At 38.8% G+C, this 18,039-nt stretch overlaps 1 protein-coding gene across 8 annotated transcripts in view; it reads left to right on the forward strand.

Moving 5' to 3' along the window:
• LOC107812402 (mediator of RNA polymerase II transcription subunit 13) overlaps positions 1-18,039 on the forward strand; it is a 30,119-nt gene that overhangs the window by 2,611 nt on the left and 9,469 nt on the right. For 7 of the 8 annotated variants that reach the window (XM_016637491.2, XM_016637495.2, XM_075253232.1 and 4 more), the window contains exons 3-17: positions 1,948-2,021; positions 2,127-2,266; positions 2,341-2,427; positions 2,936-3,023; positions 3,099-3,182; positions 3,727-3,804; positions 3,922-4,001; positions 4,891-4,969; positions 5,132-5,356; positions 7,533-7,592; positions 7,684-7,942; positions 10,645-10,896; positions 12,487-13,875; positions 14,628-14,898; positions 14,969-15,101. In XM_016637491.2, coding sequence (XP_016492977.2) covers positions 1,948-2,021; positions 2,127-2,266; positions 2,341-2,427; positions 2,936-3,023; positions 3,099-3,182; positions 3,727-3,804; positions 3,922-4,001; positions 4,891-4,969; positions 5,132-5,356; positions 7,533-7,592; positions 7,684-7,942; positions 10,645-10,896; positions 12,487-13,875; positions 14,628-14,898; positions 14,969-15,101 — 3,299 coding nt within the window. Of the gene's footprint in view, positions 1-1,947; positions 2,022-2,126; positions 2,267-2,333; positions 2,428-2,935; positions 3,024-3,098; positions 3,183-3,726; positions 3,805-3,921; positions 4,002-4,890; positions 4,970-5,131; positions 5,357-7,532; positions 7,593-7,683; positions 7,943-10,644; positions 10,897-12,486; positions 13,876-14,627; positions 14,899-14,968; positions 15,102-18,039 lie in introns of all 8 variants that reach the window. The other variant, XM_075253233.1, reaches the window with a different exon arrangement.

Here is an 18,039-nt window from a genome sequence, read left to right on the forward strand (position 1 = left end):
CTCATTCCAAATGCTCCAAAAAGTAGCTGCATGTATCATCTTTCAGACTTTCCTGATGGTGCTATCAACTTTCCAGTAACTCCAAGACTCAAAAGCATCCCTGTTATTATGTGGCATGATCCATCTAAGCCCAAAGAGTGATATAAACATACTCCATAGATCTGCTGCAATGGCTATGCTAAGTCCGGGGAGCTAACAAAGTTCAAGAGAGTTATTAGGGGATCTACATGGGACACATTATGCCAACTAAAGAGATACAATAGACTTCTAGCCTTAAGAAAATGATTTGGGGTTGATAAACAATCAAAACATCTTCTGTTCCATTATGTCCATGCACACCAACAAATGCGAGTAGGGATCGCACCCAAGGGTGTGGTCTAGTGGTCAATGAAGTGGAAAGAATCATGAAAAAATCAGGTTCAAACCTCGGAGGCAAAAGACACTGGGTAATTTCTTCCCGATCTGCCTAAGTCATGGTGGGCGAGTTATCCCGTACTAGTGCTGGTAGGAGGTAGGAAGTGCGTGCAAATTGTCCCAGACACCGCCATTATAAAAAATTTCTAGAAGGGATCATCTTCCAAATTTTTCTGATGGCTTTACCAACTTTCCAAGTGCTCCAACATTCAAAGGCGTGCTTAGTACTCTGTGGCATGTGGTTGTTGTATTTGAAGGCACGTATAACATCTATTCACAATCTGAATGTTCCTTTTACCGAGGTTATCCCTGGTAATACATGCTTCACACACAGTTTTCCAGCTGAAACATATAACAGTTGTTGTTAGTTTTTCCATATTAGCTTCTATGGCTAATAATCAACTGTTCATTCTGTGCACAGTAGAAACTGTAGCCTGCTTTGACTGAGTGTCTCCCACTCTCCCTTCATTGGCATTGCCCCCACTTTATGTTGTCGACTGCCTGGTTATTCACTATGCAATTATCCAGTCTAGAGTGAAGGTCAAGTAAGTCCTCAAATATGCAATCTTGTATAGGTTACAGGCACTGTCTTCTCTGTTCTGGAATTTGGTTGAATCTGGAACGCGTGAAATTTGAAAAGAGGTTTGGTAATCATCCATTAGGAGTACAACTGCCCAACCATTGTCCTTCCAAAATTTGATATGTAAACCATTGTCCACTGCAAAGTGAGTTGAGAGAACTGGCCTCAAAGTTCGCATATTCCATGTGGAACTCTAAGCAGCTTTTACACCAATGATTCTGAACTTCATATTTAGCATTGACACCCTTCTTCCATAGAGCTTGATCCTCCTGTGTAGACCTCTACAATCACTTCATGAGCAAGCATTTGTTGTGCATAGTCAGATTCTTTATACCGGGTCACCATGGTGCTTTGGAATTGTGACTTTGGACCATTTCACTAGGTGGAGTTTGTGGCTCTTGCTGTTAGCTTCCCGTAAGACGGTTCTTCTGATCTGGTCAAGCTGTTTAAGAACCTTATTTCGCATGGGATAGAGTGGCATGTAGTAAGTTGGTATGCTGTCAAGGACACTAACTATTAGTATGTCTGCCAACCATCGAAAGTTATTGCATCTGCCTTGTAGCTAGTCTTTTCTCAAACTTCTCAATTACACCATTCCAGATATTTGTAGCTTTCGTAAGGTGCTCCCAAAAGTTTAACCACACAGATTGATCCAAAAACTGGTTCACATATAATGTAGTACCAATGGTAATTCCCTTTCCTGTTCGGGGATTTTATCAGGCCTCCAGCTTTCTTTCTTTTGAGGAAGACCCAGCTGCTTTGATGGTATATCCTAATAAATATGTGGCCTGTGTGCATCTTTTTCATGCCATTTGTACTGATTTTCTAGAATTACTGAGAAAGAGATATAGTTTCTTCTAATATGGTACTCTTGAACTATCCCTGATGTTGTGATGCTTATTATGATTGCATATATTTGCCTTGAACTCATCTATTATTTTCTGGTTTTGCAGGGTGGCTTACATCAGATATCTTGGTTTCAGTTTCTTCCTCATGAATCTGATGTCAGCTCTCTGGTGGACAAGAGGTTTGATATTTGAGCAGTCTAAAGTCCATTTAATGCATAGTCTCCTTTGAATAAACTACCTGTAAAATTTATTTAATTCTTCGTGTTCTGCGATCTATTTTAAAGTGTGAAGCTGGATAAGAAAGACGCTGCTACATGGCTCGTGCTCTCATCGCATCTGCAATTGCAGAAGGAAGGATTTCTCAGCACGTGGACCAATTCCTTTGTTGGACCTTGGGACCCATCTCAGGGTCTTCACAACCCTGGTATGGATGATCAGCAAAGTAGTTAAACTGTAAATTTCTTAGTTGTCTAACTTCTGCTTGCTTTTAGTTTTCAGATGAGAAGATCAAGCTCTGGCTTTTTTCCCCTGGGCAGCATTCATCTGTTGTTGAAAAGGCACAGTCAGCTGTATCCAAATTAAGAGGTATGTTATATTAGACGACACTATGATGATTGAAGGTGCTAAAAGAGGATGAGGTAGACCTAAAGTTACATGAAGAAAATTGTCTGAAAATGCCTACAATCTTTAGGAATCAAAGCAGGTTTAGCCAAGAGTAGAATACAATGGAAGCAAAGGATCCATCTAGGCAATACCAACTAGTTGAGATTAAGGGTTTAGTTGTTTTTAGACTTGAGTTAGGTCTGGCGAGGACAAGTGTGAAATTTTGAAAACCTCCAATCTTAGAGAACTAGGGATCTGTGTTAAATGACAAGTTACTTACCAATATTGACGGGCCTGAATAGAGCGGAATATGTAGAGGACTTATATCACTGGTCCCAATTAGTTTGAGATTGAGGCGTTGTTGATGGACTGATTGACCAATTGTCATTGTTTTTGTAATTGAGTTGCACTTAACTCTTGAACTTATCCTGATTCCCGTTTTTGTTTTTCGTTTTGCTTTGCTTAACAATCTTTATCATATCTTTTGCAGTTTTGGCATCTGGTCTCTGGGTGGCTCCTGGAGATTCAGAAGAGGTTGCTGCTGCGCTATCTCAGGCCTTAAGGAATTGCATGGAAAGGTAATGTTTATTATTCTCACATGTTAGAGGTTTCCGTGATCTATTATTTATTTACTTGTTAACGTGAAATGGCAGAAAACTAAGAGGACTTTCATATGTGAGATATGGAGATGTATTTACTAGACACCATCCATTTTCACAGAATGAAGAGTTGTTCAGGTATGTTTATTAATGCTTACATTGTTTTGTTGGCCTAAGTGGTTTGACACCACGGAGATCAAGAATTATGGTTTTACTATGATTTTATAACCTCCTTTGTTACCGTACTATCTTCCTTATGTTGCCATGAAATCGTGCGCTCCTCGACTTAGAAGTTGTTATGGAGATAAAGGGACTGTGGTGCTGATTCTAATCTAGTATACTTTTGGATTTTTCAGTTACAACCTCAATCTGTGGAGTCATTCTGTTTTTATGTACAGTTAGAAGTTTGAGAAAATGTATATCTTTTTAATCTTTTCTGGGTGTGGCACTTGTAGTAGCTGTATCTTTTTTATTTGCCTGCTAATGTTCATAGCTTCCCTAGTGCCTGGAATTTGCATTTTCATTTTTTGAATTGGATACTAATCATGGTCTAAGTGTTTTTTGTATTACTGTTCTCCTTGATATATGCTAGTTCCCGAGTTATTCTTCTGTCATTCTAATCGCGATTTCATTTTAATTAACCCTTATATCTGTCTGATTTGTAATTGCTGCTTTCTTAAAGGAAGGGACAGCCAGTGCTTGAGTTCATATTTTCTGCTACGGAAGAGGCTATCTTTGTCCACGTTATAATATCTGCAAAGTAAGTTAGTGAACCCTTGTTTACATTATTAATTTGAGGGAGGAATTGCAATCTATCCTTTTGGCTATCTGTTATTTGGTCCTGTAATAAGTTATTGCTCTTCATACCTTCTTCTAGGCATATACGAGCACTTTCAAGTGGTGACATTGATAAAATATCAGAGGATACATCTAATGTCTCTGGTGAGAGGCTTCCAGGTTGGTTTCTCTGCAAAACAATGCTTTTACAAACAATTAAAGGCTTGGATGTACATTCAGATGCTGAATTTTGTTAATCACCTAATAGGTTCTTCGAAGGGGAGCCTTGGCGTAACTGGTAAAGTTGCTGCCATGTGACCAGGAGGTCACGGGTTCAAGCCGTGGAAACAGCCTCTTGCAGAAATGCAGGATAAGGCTGCGTAGAGTAGACCTTTGTGGTCCGGCACTTTCCCGGACCCCGCGCATAGCGGGAGCTTAGTTCACCGGGCTGCCCTTTTACCCAATAGGTTCTTCCAGAACCTGCGCGATTCTTGCTATCATTACACTCATTACAACCTAATGGAATCTAAGGGAAGCTAAAGAAACGTGTTGGTAGCATTAGTGTTAGCATGGTATCTCTGCATTCTTGGATTGCTGGTACTACCTACTATTTGATTACTTTTTTTCGCTTCGTTTTTCTTAATACCTTGGAGGGTTTACCAAAAACAACATCTCTGCCTTCTTAAAGGTAGGGGTAAGGCCTGCGTACACACTACCCTCCCCTCCCCAGACGCTACTTATCGGAATACACTGGGTTTGTTGTTGTTGTTGTTATTGTTTCTTAATATCTTGTTGTTGTTACCACTTATTGCCACGGATTCTTTTCATCTCGTCTTTAGCCGAGGGTCTACCGGAAACAACTTCTCTGCCCTCCCAGGGTAGGGTAAGCCGGTAAGGTGTACACACTACCCTCCCCAGATCCCACTTGTAGGAACTTACTGGTTTTTTGTTGTTGTTGTTGTTGAACTTGGTTTTCAACCAATAAAAAACCTTTTGGCACCATCGTTATGCTCCTGAATGGTTAGGTATGTTCGTATTTTCATTTATCCCTTTTTTTCCTCTTTTCCAGTTATTGTCTCACCTCATGGAATGCGTGGGAGGCTCACTGGATGTTGCCCTGCTGATCTTGTGAAGCAAGTGTATCTTAGGTCAAATTTGCCTCTTTTTTCTCCCTTCTTTTTTGGGTTGTTTTAAAATTTTTCCTTCTCACTCCCTCCTTTTCTTGTTTGTGAACATCATTCTTTCAAAGTGATAGAGCTCATCTTAATGTGGTTGCCTTACTGTGGTTCTTATTTGACTTGCTCAAACAGTTCCTGCAAGTTTAGTGCTTCAAACGGTATTGTTGGGCTACCATGCAATGTTTCTCGATCTGGTTTTCAGCTTAAGGGACAGAATTGCTATGTTGAAGTTAGCCTTGGCTGCACTACACCAGGAAACAACAATATAAAAGAAAGTTCAAGAATGCTTATTTACCCTCCTGAGGCTATTCTTGTTCCAGTGGTGCAAACAGCATGTGCTAGATCTTCTCTAAAAAGGTATATTTGTTAAAATTCTGACAAGGTTTTTTCTCTTCATTCCTTTTTGGAGAGAGAGAGAGAGAGAGAGCATCTAGCTGATGTGGAAGAAGATTACATTAAAGTAGTTGCAGATAAAAAAGGAGATACATTAAACTAGTGTCAGTCAACATTTAACTAGTGTCCTTTCAGTCTTGTAGAAGGTTTTCAATGGAGTGCTGGAAGACAAATCTGTGACCTTCCACATTAATGACAGAAAACTACTCTTTTAAATATCTGGCCTTTTCACCACAGTAAGGGCCAGATAACCATCCATCCCCTATTAGGATGGTCTTCCATCTTTTAAGGTTTTGCTGTAATAGATTTCATCTCTTAAAACTTTATCAGAGAGTCGATGTGAGTGGCTGATAGATTATGGTGAATAAGTTCTCTCTGGGAAGTCTATATCTGTGGTTTCCACTCTAAGCAAAAGTTTCTATACTGACATCTCATACTTTGATGCTAATTTTAGTGTTTCTTGCTTAGTTGCTTTAACCTTGGCCCTTACCGAGAATCAACCTGACAAATCAATATATTCTTGCTTGACATCCATGTGTGCGGAGTATTTACTCAAAAGTGCATATTAGTGCTATTTGTGTGTGACTAGGGTGCCTTTCAGTTCAAATTTACTTGAGAATTAAACAACGACGTCGATAAACCGAGTGTAATCCCACAAGTGGAGCCTGAGAAGGTAGTGTGTGCACAGACCTTATGGATACTTTGTGCAGGTAGAGAGAATGTTTTTGATAGACCCTCGGTTCAAGAAAAGCATAAACACAATAATGATGTAAAAACAGTAACAACAACAAGATAATAAGAAAACTGAAGCAGAAGAGTACTGGAGAACTAAGAACAAGGAAATACGAAAATACTAATGATACTACCGGCAAGAAAAGCAAAACGCGCAACTACCTACTAGCCTTATATCCTAATCCTCGACCTCCATACCCTCCCATTAAGGGTCATGTCCTCGGTAAGCTGCAGACTCGCCATATCCCGCCTGATCACCTCTTCCCAATTCTTCTTCGACCTACCTCTACCTCTTCTCAGGCCCGCAATCGCCAACCTCTCACACCTTCTCACGGAGGCGTCTGCGCATTTCTTCTTGACATGCCTGAACCATGTCAGCCTTGCTTCTTGCATCTTGTCCGCCATGGAGGTCACGCCTACCCTGTCCCGAATATCTTCATTCTTGAATCTATTTTAACATCCTCATTTTCGTAACTTTCATCTTCTAGACATGAGAGTTCTTGACTGGTCAATACTCTGCCCCATGCAACATTTCAGTCTAACCACCACTGTGTAGAACTTACCTTTGAGTGTTGGTGGCACATTCTTATCACATAAGACACCAGATGCGAGTTTCCATTTCATTCATCCGCTCCAATCCGATGTGTGACATCCTCGTCAATCTCCCAATTACCTTGGATTATAGCCCCAAGGTACTTGAAACTCTCTCTCGTGGGGATGACTTGTTAATCCCGCCTCGTTTCCATATTAGATTCACGAGTCACATCACTGAAATTGTACTCCAAGTACTCTGTCTTAGTGCTACTCAACTTGAAACCTTTAGACTCTAAGGGTTGTCTCCAAACCTTCAGTCTGGTGTTAACGCTGCCGCACATCTCTTCAATCAGTACTATGTCGTCTTCAAATAACATGCACCATGACACCTTCCCTTGAATGTGATGCATCATACATCCATCACCAAAGCAAATAAAAACGGGCTAAGAGCGATCCCGGATAAAAACCCATCACTACTGGAAAGTGTTCTGAGTCTCGTCCCACCGATGTTATCTGGGTCTTAGCTGTATTATACATGTCCATGATTGCCCTAATGTAAGCTACCGGAGCACCTCTAGCCTCCAAAGATCTCCATAGAACCTCCCTTGGGACTTTGCCTTTTCTATTACTTGAGAATTGTGATTCTAAAAAAAATTGAATGATTTAGAATGATTCTGAATTTTTTCCCCTCCAAAATCTTGCTTGAGAATCATGAAGAGTTCCTCCATGGACATTTGATAAAATTAGAATGACTTAGAGGAGATTATTAAGATGGTTCCATGCAAGGATGACATGCACAATTAGAAACTGTTCAAGTTTCTTTTTCCACTGATGAAAAAGAGAATAAATTAACATTCAAACATTCGATTCGCAGATTCTGGCTGCAGAACTGGATTGGGCCCTCATTGTCCTTTACATCCTCCTTTATGCATTGGTACTCTCAGCTTGTTCATATTGGCAGTTCATTCCATAACTTTTTTTAGGTTGAACTTCTATCTCATACATCTAATCCACAATATTTGCAGTTTTGATTTTAATAGTGATGCCAAAGTCAATTCGACAGATGGATCTTGGCTTGACGCAAACATCATGCGCTCAAATCGGCATTATAACAGTAGTAGTAATAGCAATAGTAGTAGTGTTAGCAGCGTAAGTACCTCTTCCAGTGATAGTGACTACAAGATCTCAGGAGCTGGCGATCTTGAAGCAGATGCAGATTCTTTGATGTGTAGACCATCTGGATTATCTTCTGTGGATCAGTCTCAAAATGACAATCTTAAAGCGGTATGCTTCCTGTACATAATTTTGAGTTCTCTCTAATTTGTATCCTCTGGACTGTACGCACTATCTTATATTTAAATATGTAGTCTTGATTCGATCTTAACTTTCTTTAACCTGCTATGACTAGTGAACTGGAAACTATTCTTATTACTATCTTGCTATCTCATTTTTTTGTTAAAATTCAAAGAGGTACATAGAGGGTGTTTGGCTAAGCTTATAAGCTGGTCAAACTAGCTTACAAGCACTTTTCGGCTTATCTACGCGTTTGGTAAAGTTAAAAGTGCTTATAAGCCAAGTGCTTATAAGTCAAAAATAAGCCAAAAGCCATAAGCTGGTCACCCCCAGCTTATGAATTTTTAGCTTATATAAGCACTTATAAGTTTGACCAAGATTTTTACTATTTTATCCTTAAAATATTTCTTTTTAGAACAAAACTCCTACATCGATACTCACTGCCTCAAGAATTCAACCTAACCCCCCCTCCCACAACCTCTTCAAGTCTGCAATTCTCATTGACTATTTAAGATAAGCAAATTCTCTATTCCTTTGCATACTTATATCTATGTGATTGTGTATTAATCTTTGAACTGTATGTAATAAATGAGGAAATATCAAAATTTTGGTGTATTGCTTTCTAAGTGTTGTGGTGATGAAGACAATATTTGTTCTCTTCAAATAATTTGTCCTATTTAGGTTTATTTTTTACTGAGAAACTTTTGTCAATTTATTAATTATTATTACCTATGATTATATGCTTATCATAAAATAAATTATATTTTTCATAAATATTATCTTATCTAAGCACAATTATATTTAAAATAAAATGACAAGTAGAATATTTTGTATTTGAAACGATTTGGAATCTAAAATTTTGAAGAAATTACGCTCTTATAAGTATAAATAGTTCTAAGGTTATTAAGTCATTTTAATAGAAAAAGAGCTTATCATCACTTTTTTATCAAATATTGCAGAAATTTATTATCAATTTCAGCACTTGTACCCAAAACGTAACTGCTTATTTATTAAATCAGTTTCAACACTTAAAAGTGCTTTTCAGCACCTAGTGCTTATCAGCTACTCCAAATCAGCTAATCCATACGGGCTCATAGTACCTTCTTAGAATTGAGTTGCAACCTTCTATGTGCCTCACTCAATGTCCATCCAAGGAGGAATCTACTAAAGAAAGTATAACATGACTTAGAAGCTATGAATTGTTGAAGCATGAAGTCTTGTATATCTGTGTTTATTCTCTGCCATAGTGCACAAATAGAAAGCTTATTCCATCTCAGGACTTTGTTGCAGCAAAACTGACAACCATGCTGACGCCGATACTGTTGGTCTTTTCTTCTCTTTGTATCTTCTATAATCAAACCTTGAGGTCTCAGGTCCACATACCGGCTTCTCGATTGTTTCATTGTTCTGCTCCTAATAGAGAAAGAAAAAGGTCAAAGTTGTAAGAAACATAGAAATTGTGAGTCCACTACGAGAATTTGTTAAGTTTGACATTCAAAATGAAGATAATCAACAACTTATCTGGAGTTTTAAAATTTGAGTTCATTTTTAGGAATTCTGCTTTAAAGATAAATACTTTTGGTTCATTGTGCTTCTGCAATTTCTGTTTTGGCTGCTTCTACTTCTTTCACTTGATTGTTTGGTTATGAAAAAAGATATCTGTCAAATTCTTAAACCTAAAAATGTTATTGTGGCTGTGAACCTTTTGCTCTGATCAGCAGGCAATGATGCTAATGAAAAAGATTAGTATGGATGGACTTTCTCAGAACTTTTTGTTGCTTATGTTATCTCTGTAACAGTGGCATAATTAGTATTGATAAATATGATAATTTATGATTATAGAAGAGAGACGCACAACCGTTTGTCCATTTCATTATACCTCTTTTGCTAAAGGAAACAGGAAGGATCTGGAATGTTGGAACCAAGAGGAAGGATCTGAGAAGAGTTTTAAGAGATAATAGTATCTGAATGAAGCTAGTTAGTGGAGGGTGGATAAGACGTATTTTGCACTGGATGCACATATTCTAGCTGAATTTGGAAGCTAATAAAGGCTAGAAAAGATTAGGAGGCCCCGCCCCCCCAGCATAAAGGCTTCTCTTTGTAGTATAAGTTGGGGGCGGATGTTGAGTTGCGGTGCCGGGTTCATCTAAATCCAATACTTTTAACGTGGAACATAAATTTATGTGTAAAAGTTCACTAAAATTGCAACAAACGGTAGGTATGAACCCTTAATTTTAAAAATACAAGAGCATCAATGCTAAGAATCTTAAAGGTTGAGCTCATAGATTTTAAATCCTGGATCCGCCTTTGATTTAAGTATTAAATTGGCACAGCATGTGTATCAGAAATATGGAATTGCATAGATTCTGTAGCATAATTATGACATTGATATAATTGATCTTTTCTTTGTGAGGTCGATGATGATCAATTTCTTTGGCATAGAGATTCTTCTCCCCTTCTTTTGGGTGTTGAAGAGGAACTCTGTTACAGTATTTGCTCCCACCTTTGTTTGACTAGTGATTATTACCCTATTTCTCTGAAATGTTTGCATAAATGTTACTAAAATGTGCACAGTTCCTGTTATCCATGTTGTTAGCATGTGCCAAGTGCTCTTTTCTTTTCTCCACTCAATTCTTATGGTGTGCATGTGTTTACAGGAATTGGCTGAAATGACATTTCGTGTTTCTATGCAGGGCTTTAAGAGGTCACGAACTGGGATTTCAGAGTCATTTAGTCAGGCAGGAGCAGTGATAAATCCATCAACAAGTGACTATGCCTCAATGGAAGTTAATAATTCTGCAATAACTGGAGGAAATGACCAGACTGGGCTTCAGTGGGGTTGGGATGATGATGATAGAGGTGTAGGCATGGATATTCAGGCACTTCTCTCAGAGTTTGGAGATTTTGGTGACTTCTTTGAGAATGATGTTTTGCCATTTGGAGAGGTAGTTATATTTTCCATGGATGCCAAAGTGCGGTTGCATCATCTCAACTGTATGTGGTAGAGTCTTGTTAAGACCCTGATTATGCCAAACTAATTTTTTTTTAATTAAATTTTTCTTTACATAAACAATGTAAAAGGTCATAACATTTTTTGACTTTAAAAACCAAACTTTACCACTTATACAAGTGTGTACACACATAAACATTTCTAAGGAAAATTCCTAACAAAACGTTAAGACATTTAAATTATTTTGGGAACTTTTACATGTGTGACATACAAAAATACACTTTTTATAAATTTGGTATATATCACCAAAAGAGAAATGTGCAAGCATATTTTTTATATTAATTAGAATCTCAAATTATAATTCTCTATTTAAGAGTTGTCTATTGATGTCTGAGTATGGGGTTTGCACCCCAACAATAAATCCTTCATTAGGATTTAGCAGCTAAATAATACTCTAACAATGTAAATAATTTAACTTATTTTGAGTGCATCAACCTCAGCAAATTTTAACTTATATCATAATGATATAATGATTTAATTTATATCATTTTATTTCTTTCTAGGAATTTTTTTTGTTGGATTTAAATATTACTAATCTAATAAAATTCTTAGTATGACAGTTTTATCCAACAATATGGAGTGTCTTATTGTTTGTCGTATTTTTCAATTTGAGTTCAATATGAATAATATGAAATTTATGTTAGGTACTTTGAGCAAATAGAATTTATTTCTTTAAGGCTATGATAACATAGTATAGTAATACAAGTCAATGTATTATTCAATTCTATTTGAGCTATTAAAGCAAATGCACAACTTCTATATCGAAGTTATGTAAAGGTGTTAGAATACTTTTGCATGACATAGTTTTTTTCTTTATTAAGTTGGCTAAATAGGATGAATATTCAATATTTTTCAAGAGCTTGTACTTTTTAAATTTTTTATTTTATAACTCATCATATAGTTTAATAATATTTGTGCAATTTTTTCTAAATTTTATATTCATTGATACGGAGAACACGCACAGCGCGCGTACTTTAAAGCTAGTAAAATATAAATGTGTATTACAGTTGAGTTGCTGATTTTTGTCAAACCAATTAGCCTTCTTGTATCATATGGAAGGCTTTGCTAATGTATGGAACTAAGCAAACCAAAGCATCTCAAGGGAACAGATGATCCAGTAATTCCATTGCGTGAAACACAACCTAAATATGATTCATTTTTGTTTTTGTTTCTTGGAGTAGAGTGTGTACATATTATGTCCCCATGGGAGATAGGAATTCTACGACTTGTATACAGATTTACCGTAAAGTTTAATTGCTTCAAGATATTTGAATGCACTGCTGTTTGGGTGTAAGTTATTAATTGGAGTCTGCAAAGTTAGCTCAATGCACATAAGAGATGGATGTGCTGTTTTACTGGATGACATGGAGCTATGAATAAATTGGACATAATAGGACATCATTGGTAGCTAATAGATGCCTGCTTTTTGCCAGATGAATGCGAGTCACCTTGTTGTAGTAGATATTCTTCTTCTTTTGCTTCCCTAACCAGTAAATGAGCTAATTTCTCCTTTTTATTCTTGAAGCCTCCAGGAACTGCAGAGTCTCAGGCTCTTATGTTTCCTGCAGCAGATAGTGCGGATGTTGGTAGCAGCCCCTGTCCTTCGATGATGGATGTGCAAGATCAGATGCTTTTGCCAGTAGGTTTTCCATCATTTGATAGCTTTAATCAACCACCACCCCCAGCAAGTCTGGATGATTCACTGGGCAAACAGCAAGAAGTTATAAAAAGCACTGCAGTTGCTAATCAAGTAAACAATGCTTCAGCAGCTATTGCTGGTGAATTCGATCACTTAATTAAAGCTGAAGCTCTGATGACATTTGCTCCTGAGTATGGAGCAGTTGAAACCCCTACAGGTGAGAAGCCCCATTCGATTTTCAGGAATCCCTATCTCCCGAAGTCCCGGGAAGTGGATACTTCAAATTCAAGCTCAAATAGCTATGTCTACTCTGCAACCCCACCTTTATCGCCTTGCTTTGACGCATGTGAGGAGAAGTCTGGTGTTACTGTAAACCTCAAAACAGGTGCTGGAAAGCGTGATACAAGCTCCATTATTCAATCAAAGAGATATTACACTCATATTGAAAGTGGAAAACAGAAAAACGACGGCAAGTTGTGTGGTTCTGACCATAGTTGCGCTACACGTGAGGCTCAAGTAGCACAGTCTCCATTTTATGGTTTCAATTCGACAAATTCTGTTAAATCTATCCACAATAAAACCCAGAAAGCCAATGAAGTGTTACTAAAAGCAGACAGCTTTGGTCAATCAATGAAAACTGTGCTAGCAACAGAAGTTGAATGCCTTATGTGCCAGGCATTTATGTGTAAGATACGGCATACACTATTATCTTCAAGCAGCTACCTTCCTGTTGGCGCGAGCAGGATGTCAGGGAGTACCATTATAAACCAGCCACAAGGTGAAGCAGTGGTTACAGTGGACAATTTGTCAAGCAAATCCGAGATGAAAAAGAAAGAAATAATACCAGTCAGGATAGCGGGTGATATTGATGGAGGATTACTGGATGGGACCCTTAATGCACCAGTTGGTGTGTGGCGCTCTGTTGGAGTTTCTAAAGGCATGAAACAACCATCATCTGCTTTAGAAGCTTGCCACTCTGTTCAGCATAATTCTTTCATTGAGGAAAGTATGCTAGCTTATGGGCTACGGCAACCGCTTCAGGAACTCCTTGATGGGATGGCTTTACTTGTGCAGCAAGCTACATCCCTTGTTGATGTTGCACTAGATGCTGATAATAATGATGGTCCTTATGGTTGGCTCGCACTGCAGGAGCAGTGGAGGCGTGGCTTTTCATGTGGACCATCCATGGTTCATGCAGGTTGTGGGGGAGTATTGGCTTCCTGTCATTCACTGGATATTGCTGGCGTGGAGCTTATTGATCCACTTTCAGCTGATGTAAGCCTTTTGTTTTTAAGTAAATGCTTTTTGTATGGGTTCACAGTTGATAGAATGTAGCCCTCCTCTCCCCTTTCAGCAGAGGCACCTCTGGCATACTCTTAGCCTGCTTTGTCTACTACCCTAGGCTACCGTGGCTTGTTTATGCTGGTGGTGAAGTCTCATAAGAATGCAATGATACCACAGATGACCTATTACTCATGATTATGATACTGTGGACAGATTGGGAAGTGCTATCTGATAGTCTCGAGGAAAAGAATATTTAAACAAGATTTTTATAAACATCCATGAGTGTAGCTGCATGGAGATGTTAAATTGCATTCTATCCGTGTATTTTCAGCTCAGAGTTTTTCTCTTGATCATTATCTTTACCAATGAGATGGTGTAGAATTTGTTACTTTATTTATTAGTTTTATCTCCCCAGTATGTAGTTTTCCTTTTTATCAATTTAGGTGTCACATGGTTAGCATCTGAGTGGGAGGAAAGTTCTTTCTCACTGGTGTCACATGGTTAGCATCTGAGTCGGAGGAAAGTTCTTTCTCAGTTGTGATTTTTTTTCCTTTCTTTATTTTCTTCTTCACATTTGTTAGCATGCGACTACTCTCATTATAGATTCCATGGGTAAGCACCTGAAACAAATTTTTAGTTTGAATGGTGAGAAGATGCACAATTACTTGTTGCTAAATTTCGTACATTATATAACTTTGGGTTTCTCACCTTTCACAACTTAATATGTGAACATCTTCATTCAGGTTCAGGCATCATTTACCCTCACTCTGCTGCAGAATGATATAAAAACAGCTATGAAATCTGCTTTTGGTACTATGGAAGGTCCTTTATCTGTTGTTGATTGGTGCAAAGGTCGCAGTCAATCAAATGATGGGGGAATATCTGGTGATGGTTTTTCTGCAGAGTCCACTGCAAGTGCAAGTGAATGTCGAGATTCTTCAAGTACCATATCTTTTTCTGTTGGAGAACCTATAAGTCCATCTCAGTCCTCCGCTGGCGGATCTAGTTTGAAAGGTGTGAATTATCATGGTTGTACTGTCAATTATCCTGCCATGGGTTTTGATAAATTTCTTTTTTGTTCCAGATGGAATTAGGGTGGATGAGGCAAGTGAACGCAGATTAAGCCAAGACACTTGCCTATCAGAGTCAGAGCAGCTACCAGGCTCAAGGCTTAGGCCAACATTGTCTGCAGTACCGTATCCTGCTATACTTGTTGGGTATGTATTTTATACTGAAGGTGGTTGATCCTTGTCCATTCCTCTTTGAATTAGTGAACATGCAGGTTGCCTTTTCTCCAAATTTCGTTATATACCAAATTGCTATATTTCTCATGTGCTGGTCCATTTACCCCTGCTGTCTATAAGAAGGACATTCCTGTATTCATAAAAAAACCCAAATCATCTATACATAAAGGAACCACATGGATACACCGAAATATGGTTCTCTACCGAAGAAACCCATCATCTTTACATGAAGGAACCTCATGGGTACACCAGAATATGGTTCTCTACAAAAGAAACCCAATCAGCTACATGAAAGAGCCTCATGGATACCCCAAAACAAAATTAGAAACAAGAGACTACTCCATAATTTAACGAAATCACTAACAACTCCTTCAAAAACTCTCATGTTTCCCTCTTTCCATGAAACCCAGATAATGGCTAATGGTGCAACGTCCCATGCTCTCGGTCTTCTTTTCCTTCCTCGGAAGGCCCATCTGTGCCACACCTCATCACCTATTAAATTCCAAACCAACTTAAGATCACTGACCACAAGCGTAGCCACTTGGCAGTGTAGCAAGAGATGGTCGACATCCTCTCCCGAACATCTGCACATAAAACACCAACTAAGATAAGTGATCCTTCACTTCCTCAGATTCTCTGCTGTCAGTATCACTTCCCTCACTGCCAACCACATGAAGAAGCACACCTTCTTGGGCGCCCTGGGAATCCAAATGGGTAGGCTGTGGAAAGGTTGATTCCTCTCTCACTAGCAAACTCTGGTAATATGATCTAACTATGAACAAACGTCCCTTCTCTTTCTCCATCTCCACAAGCCAGCAGTGTCATTCAGTACATTTTGCCCGTACAATAGATCAACCAGGTTTTGAAATTCGTCCATCTCTCAGTTTTGGATGTTCCTCCTAAACCTTAAGCCCCAACGAACTCCCCCATGTGTTCCACAGATTTGTTGGACGGTCAACTCTCTTTGGCACGATAGTCTATATAGATTGGGAAAAGAAAATCTTAGCTTACTTTCTCTATACCACCTATGCCCCAAAAAACTAATCTTGTTGCCATCCCCTACCCTAAATCTTCCTACCCCTTCATAATGCCCCTCCAAAGACCGCATCCACACGGATTGTGATGTTTCTAGTTCTCCACCCCCTTCCATAATTCCATACTTCTCCACTACAAGTGAGTTACCCCTGCACAATTCCATAAGTTGGATATAGATAATGTAAATTGGAGCTTTCTGCCGGGGATTCTACAAAAGATGAGGTTTGGTCATAGATGGATCAATTGGATCAATTTCTGCATTAGTACGGTGAAGTTCTCGGTCCTGATTAATGGGTCTCCTTTAGGTTTTTCTCATCCAAAGAGGCTTAAGATAGGGGGATCTTGTGTCTCCTTTTCTGGTCATCCTAGCAATGGTGGGGTATAATAACATGTTAAAAACTGCCAAGGTGAATGATTGGATCAATGGATTTAGGTGAACTCCGGGGTAGACAATAGCCCGGATATATCTCACCTTCAATATGCCGATGATACTCTAATTTTTCGTGATACTGAGGAAGATCAATTTAGAATGCTGAGGGTGATTTTTATCCTGGTTGAAGCGACCTTTGAATTACATATTAACTGGGGTTAGTGTCATATTTACCCAGGGAATGAAACAGTGGAGATACAAGCTTTGGCAGACTTGGGGGGGGGGGGGTATTGGAAATCTACCTATAGCATACTTGGGGGTGCTAAGAATAAATCCAAAGTAATATGGAATGGAGTACTGGAAAGATGTGAAAATAGTTGACAAACCGGAAAAGTCAATATTCGTCTTTGGGAGGGAGATCAATTCTGATTAACAGGGTACTAGATACAATACCTTCATACATGATGTCTCTTTTTTCCTGCATCAGCAAGTGTAACTAAAAGGTTGGATGCTCTTAGGAGAAGTTTTGCTTTTTGGCAAGGCAATAGCGAGAAGGAAAAAATTCACTTGGTCAACTGGAATTCCTTAACTGTTAGCAAAAAAGGAGGGGGTTTTGGGAATTAGAAACCTAAAGATTCATAACCAAAGCTGCTTGTTGAAATGTTTGCTTCTGTAGAAAAAATCCTTGTGGAAGGATGTTATTAGAAGTTTAAAACTAAAGATGGGATTGAAGGCAATTGGACAACAAAACCAGGAAATACACATTATACGTTTTGAGTGTAGAGATCCATAAATAATTTATGGCCAGTTATCAAAAGGAAATCCAGTCTCAAAGTTGGTTGTTGAAGACAACAACAACAACAACGACCCAGTAAAATCCCACTAGTGGGGTCTGGGGAGGGTAGTGTATGCAGACCTTTCCCCTACCCCGAGGGAGTAGAGAAGTTGTTTCCGAAAGACCTTCAGCTTAAGAAGACGAAAAGAGACAATATCAGTACCACCAATAGAAACCATTGGAAAAATAACATCATGAAAATGAGAAAGTAGATGCAAAGCAAAAGCGATAGACAATACATAGACCCAGCACTATGGAAAATGGAAGAGTAGTAAGACACAACATTGCCCCTAGCTGCTGACTTCGACAAAAACCTTACTAGACTTCCTCACAAAGGTACGAAGTAAGGAAAGACTCAACTACCTCCTAACCTACAACCCTATTACTCGGCCTCCACAACTTCCTATCAAGGGCCATGTCCTCGGAAATCATCTTCTGGATATGTGAGTTTTTAACAGGACAACACTCAGTCCCATACATCATGGCCGGTCTAACCACCGCTTTGTAAAACTTACCTTTGAGTATCGGTTGCATTCTTTTGTCACACAGGACTTCAGATGCTAACCTCCACTTCATCCACCCCACCCCAATACGGTGTGTGACATCCGCGTCGATCTCCCCTCCCATCTGGATAACCGACCCAAGGTTCTTTAAATTGCCACTACTTGGGA

This window comes from Nicotiana tabacum, chromosome 5 (genome assembly GCF_000715075.1).
Source record: "Nicotiana tabacum cultivar K326 chromosome 5, ASM71507v2, whole genome shotgun sequence".
NCBI lineage: Eukaryota > Viridiplantae > Streptophyta > Magnoliopsida > Solanales > Solanaceae > Nicotiana > Nicotiana tabacum.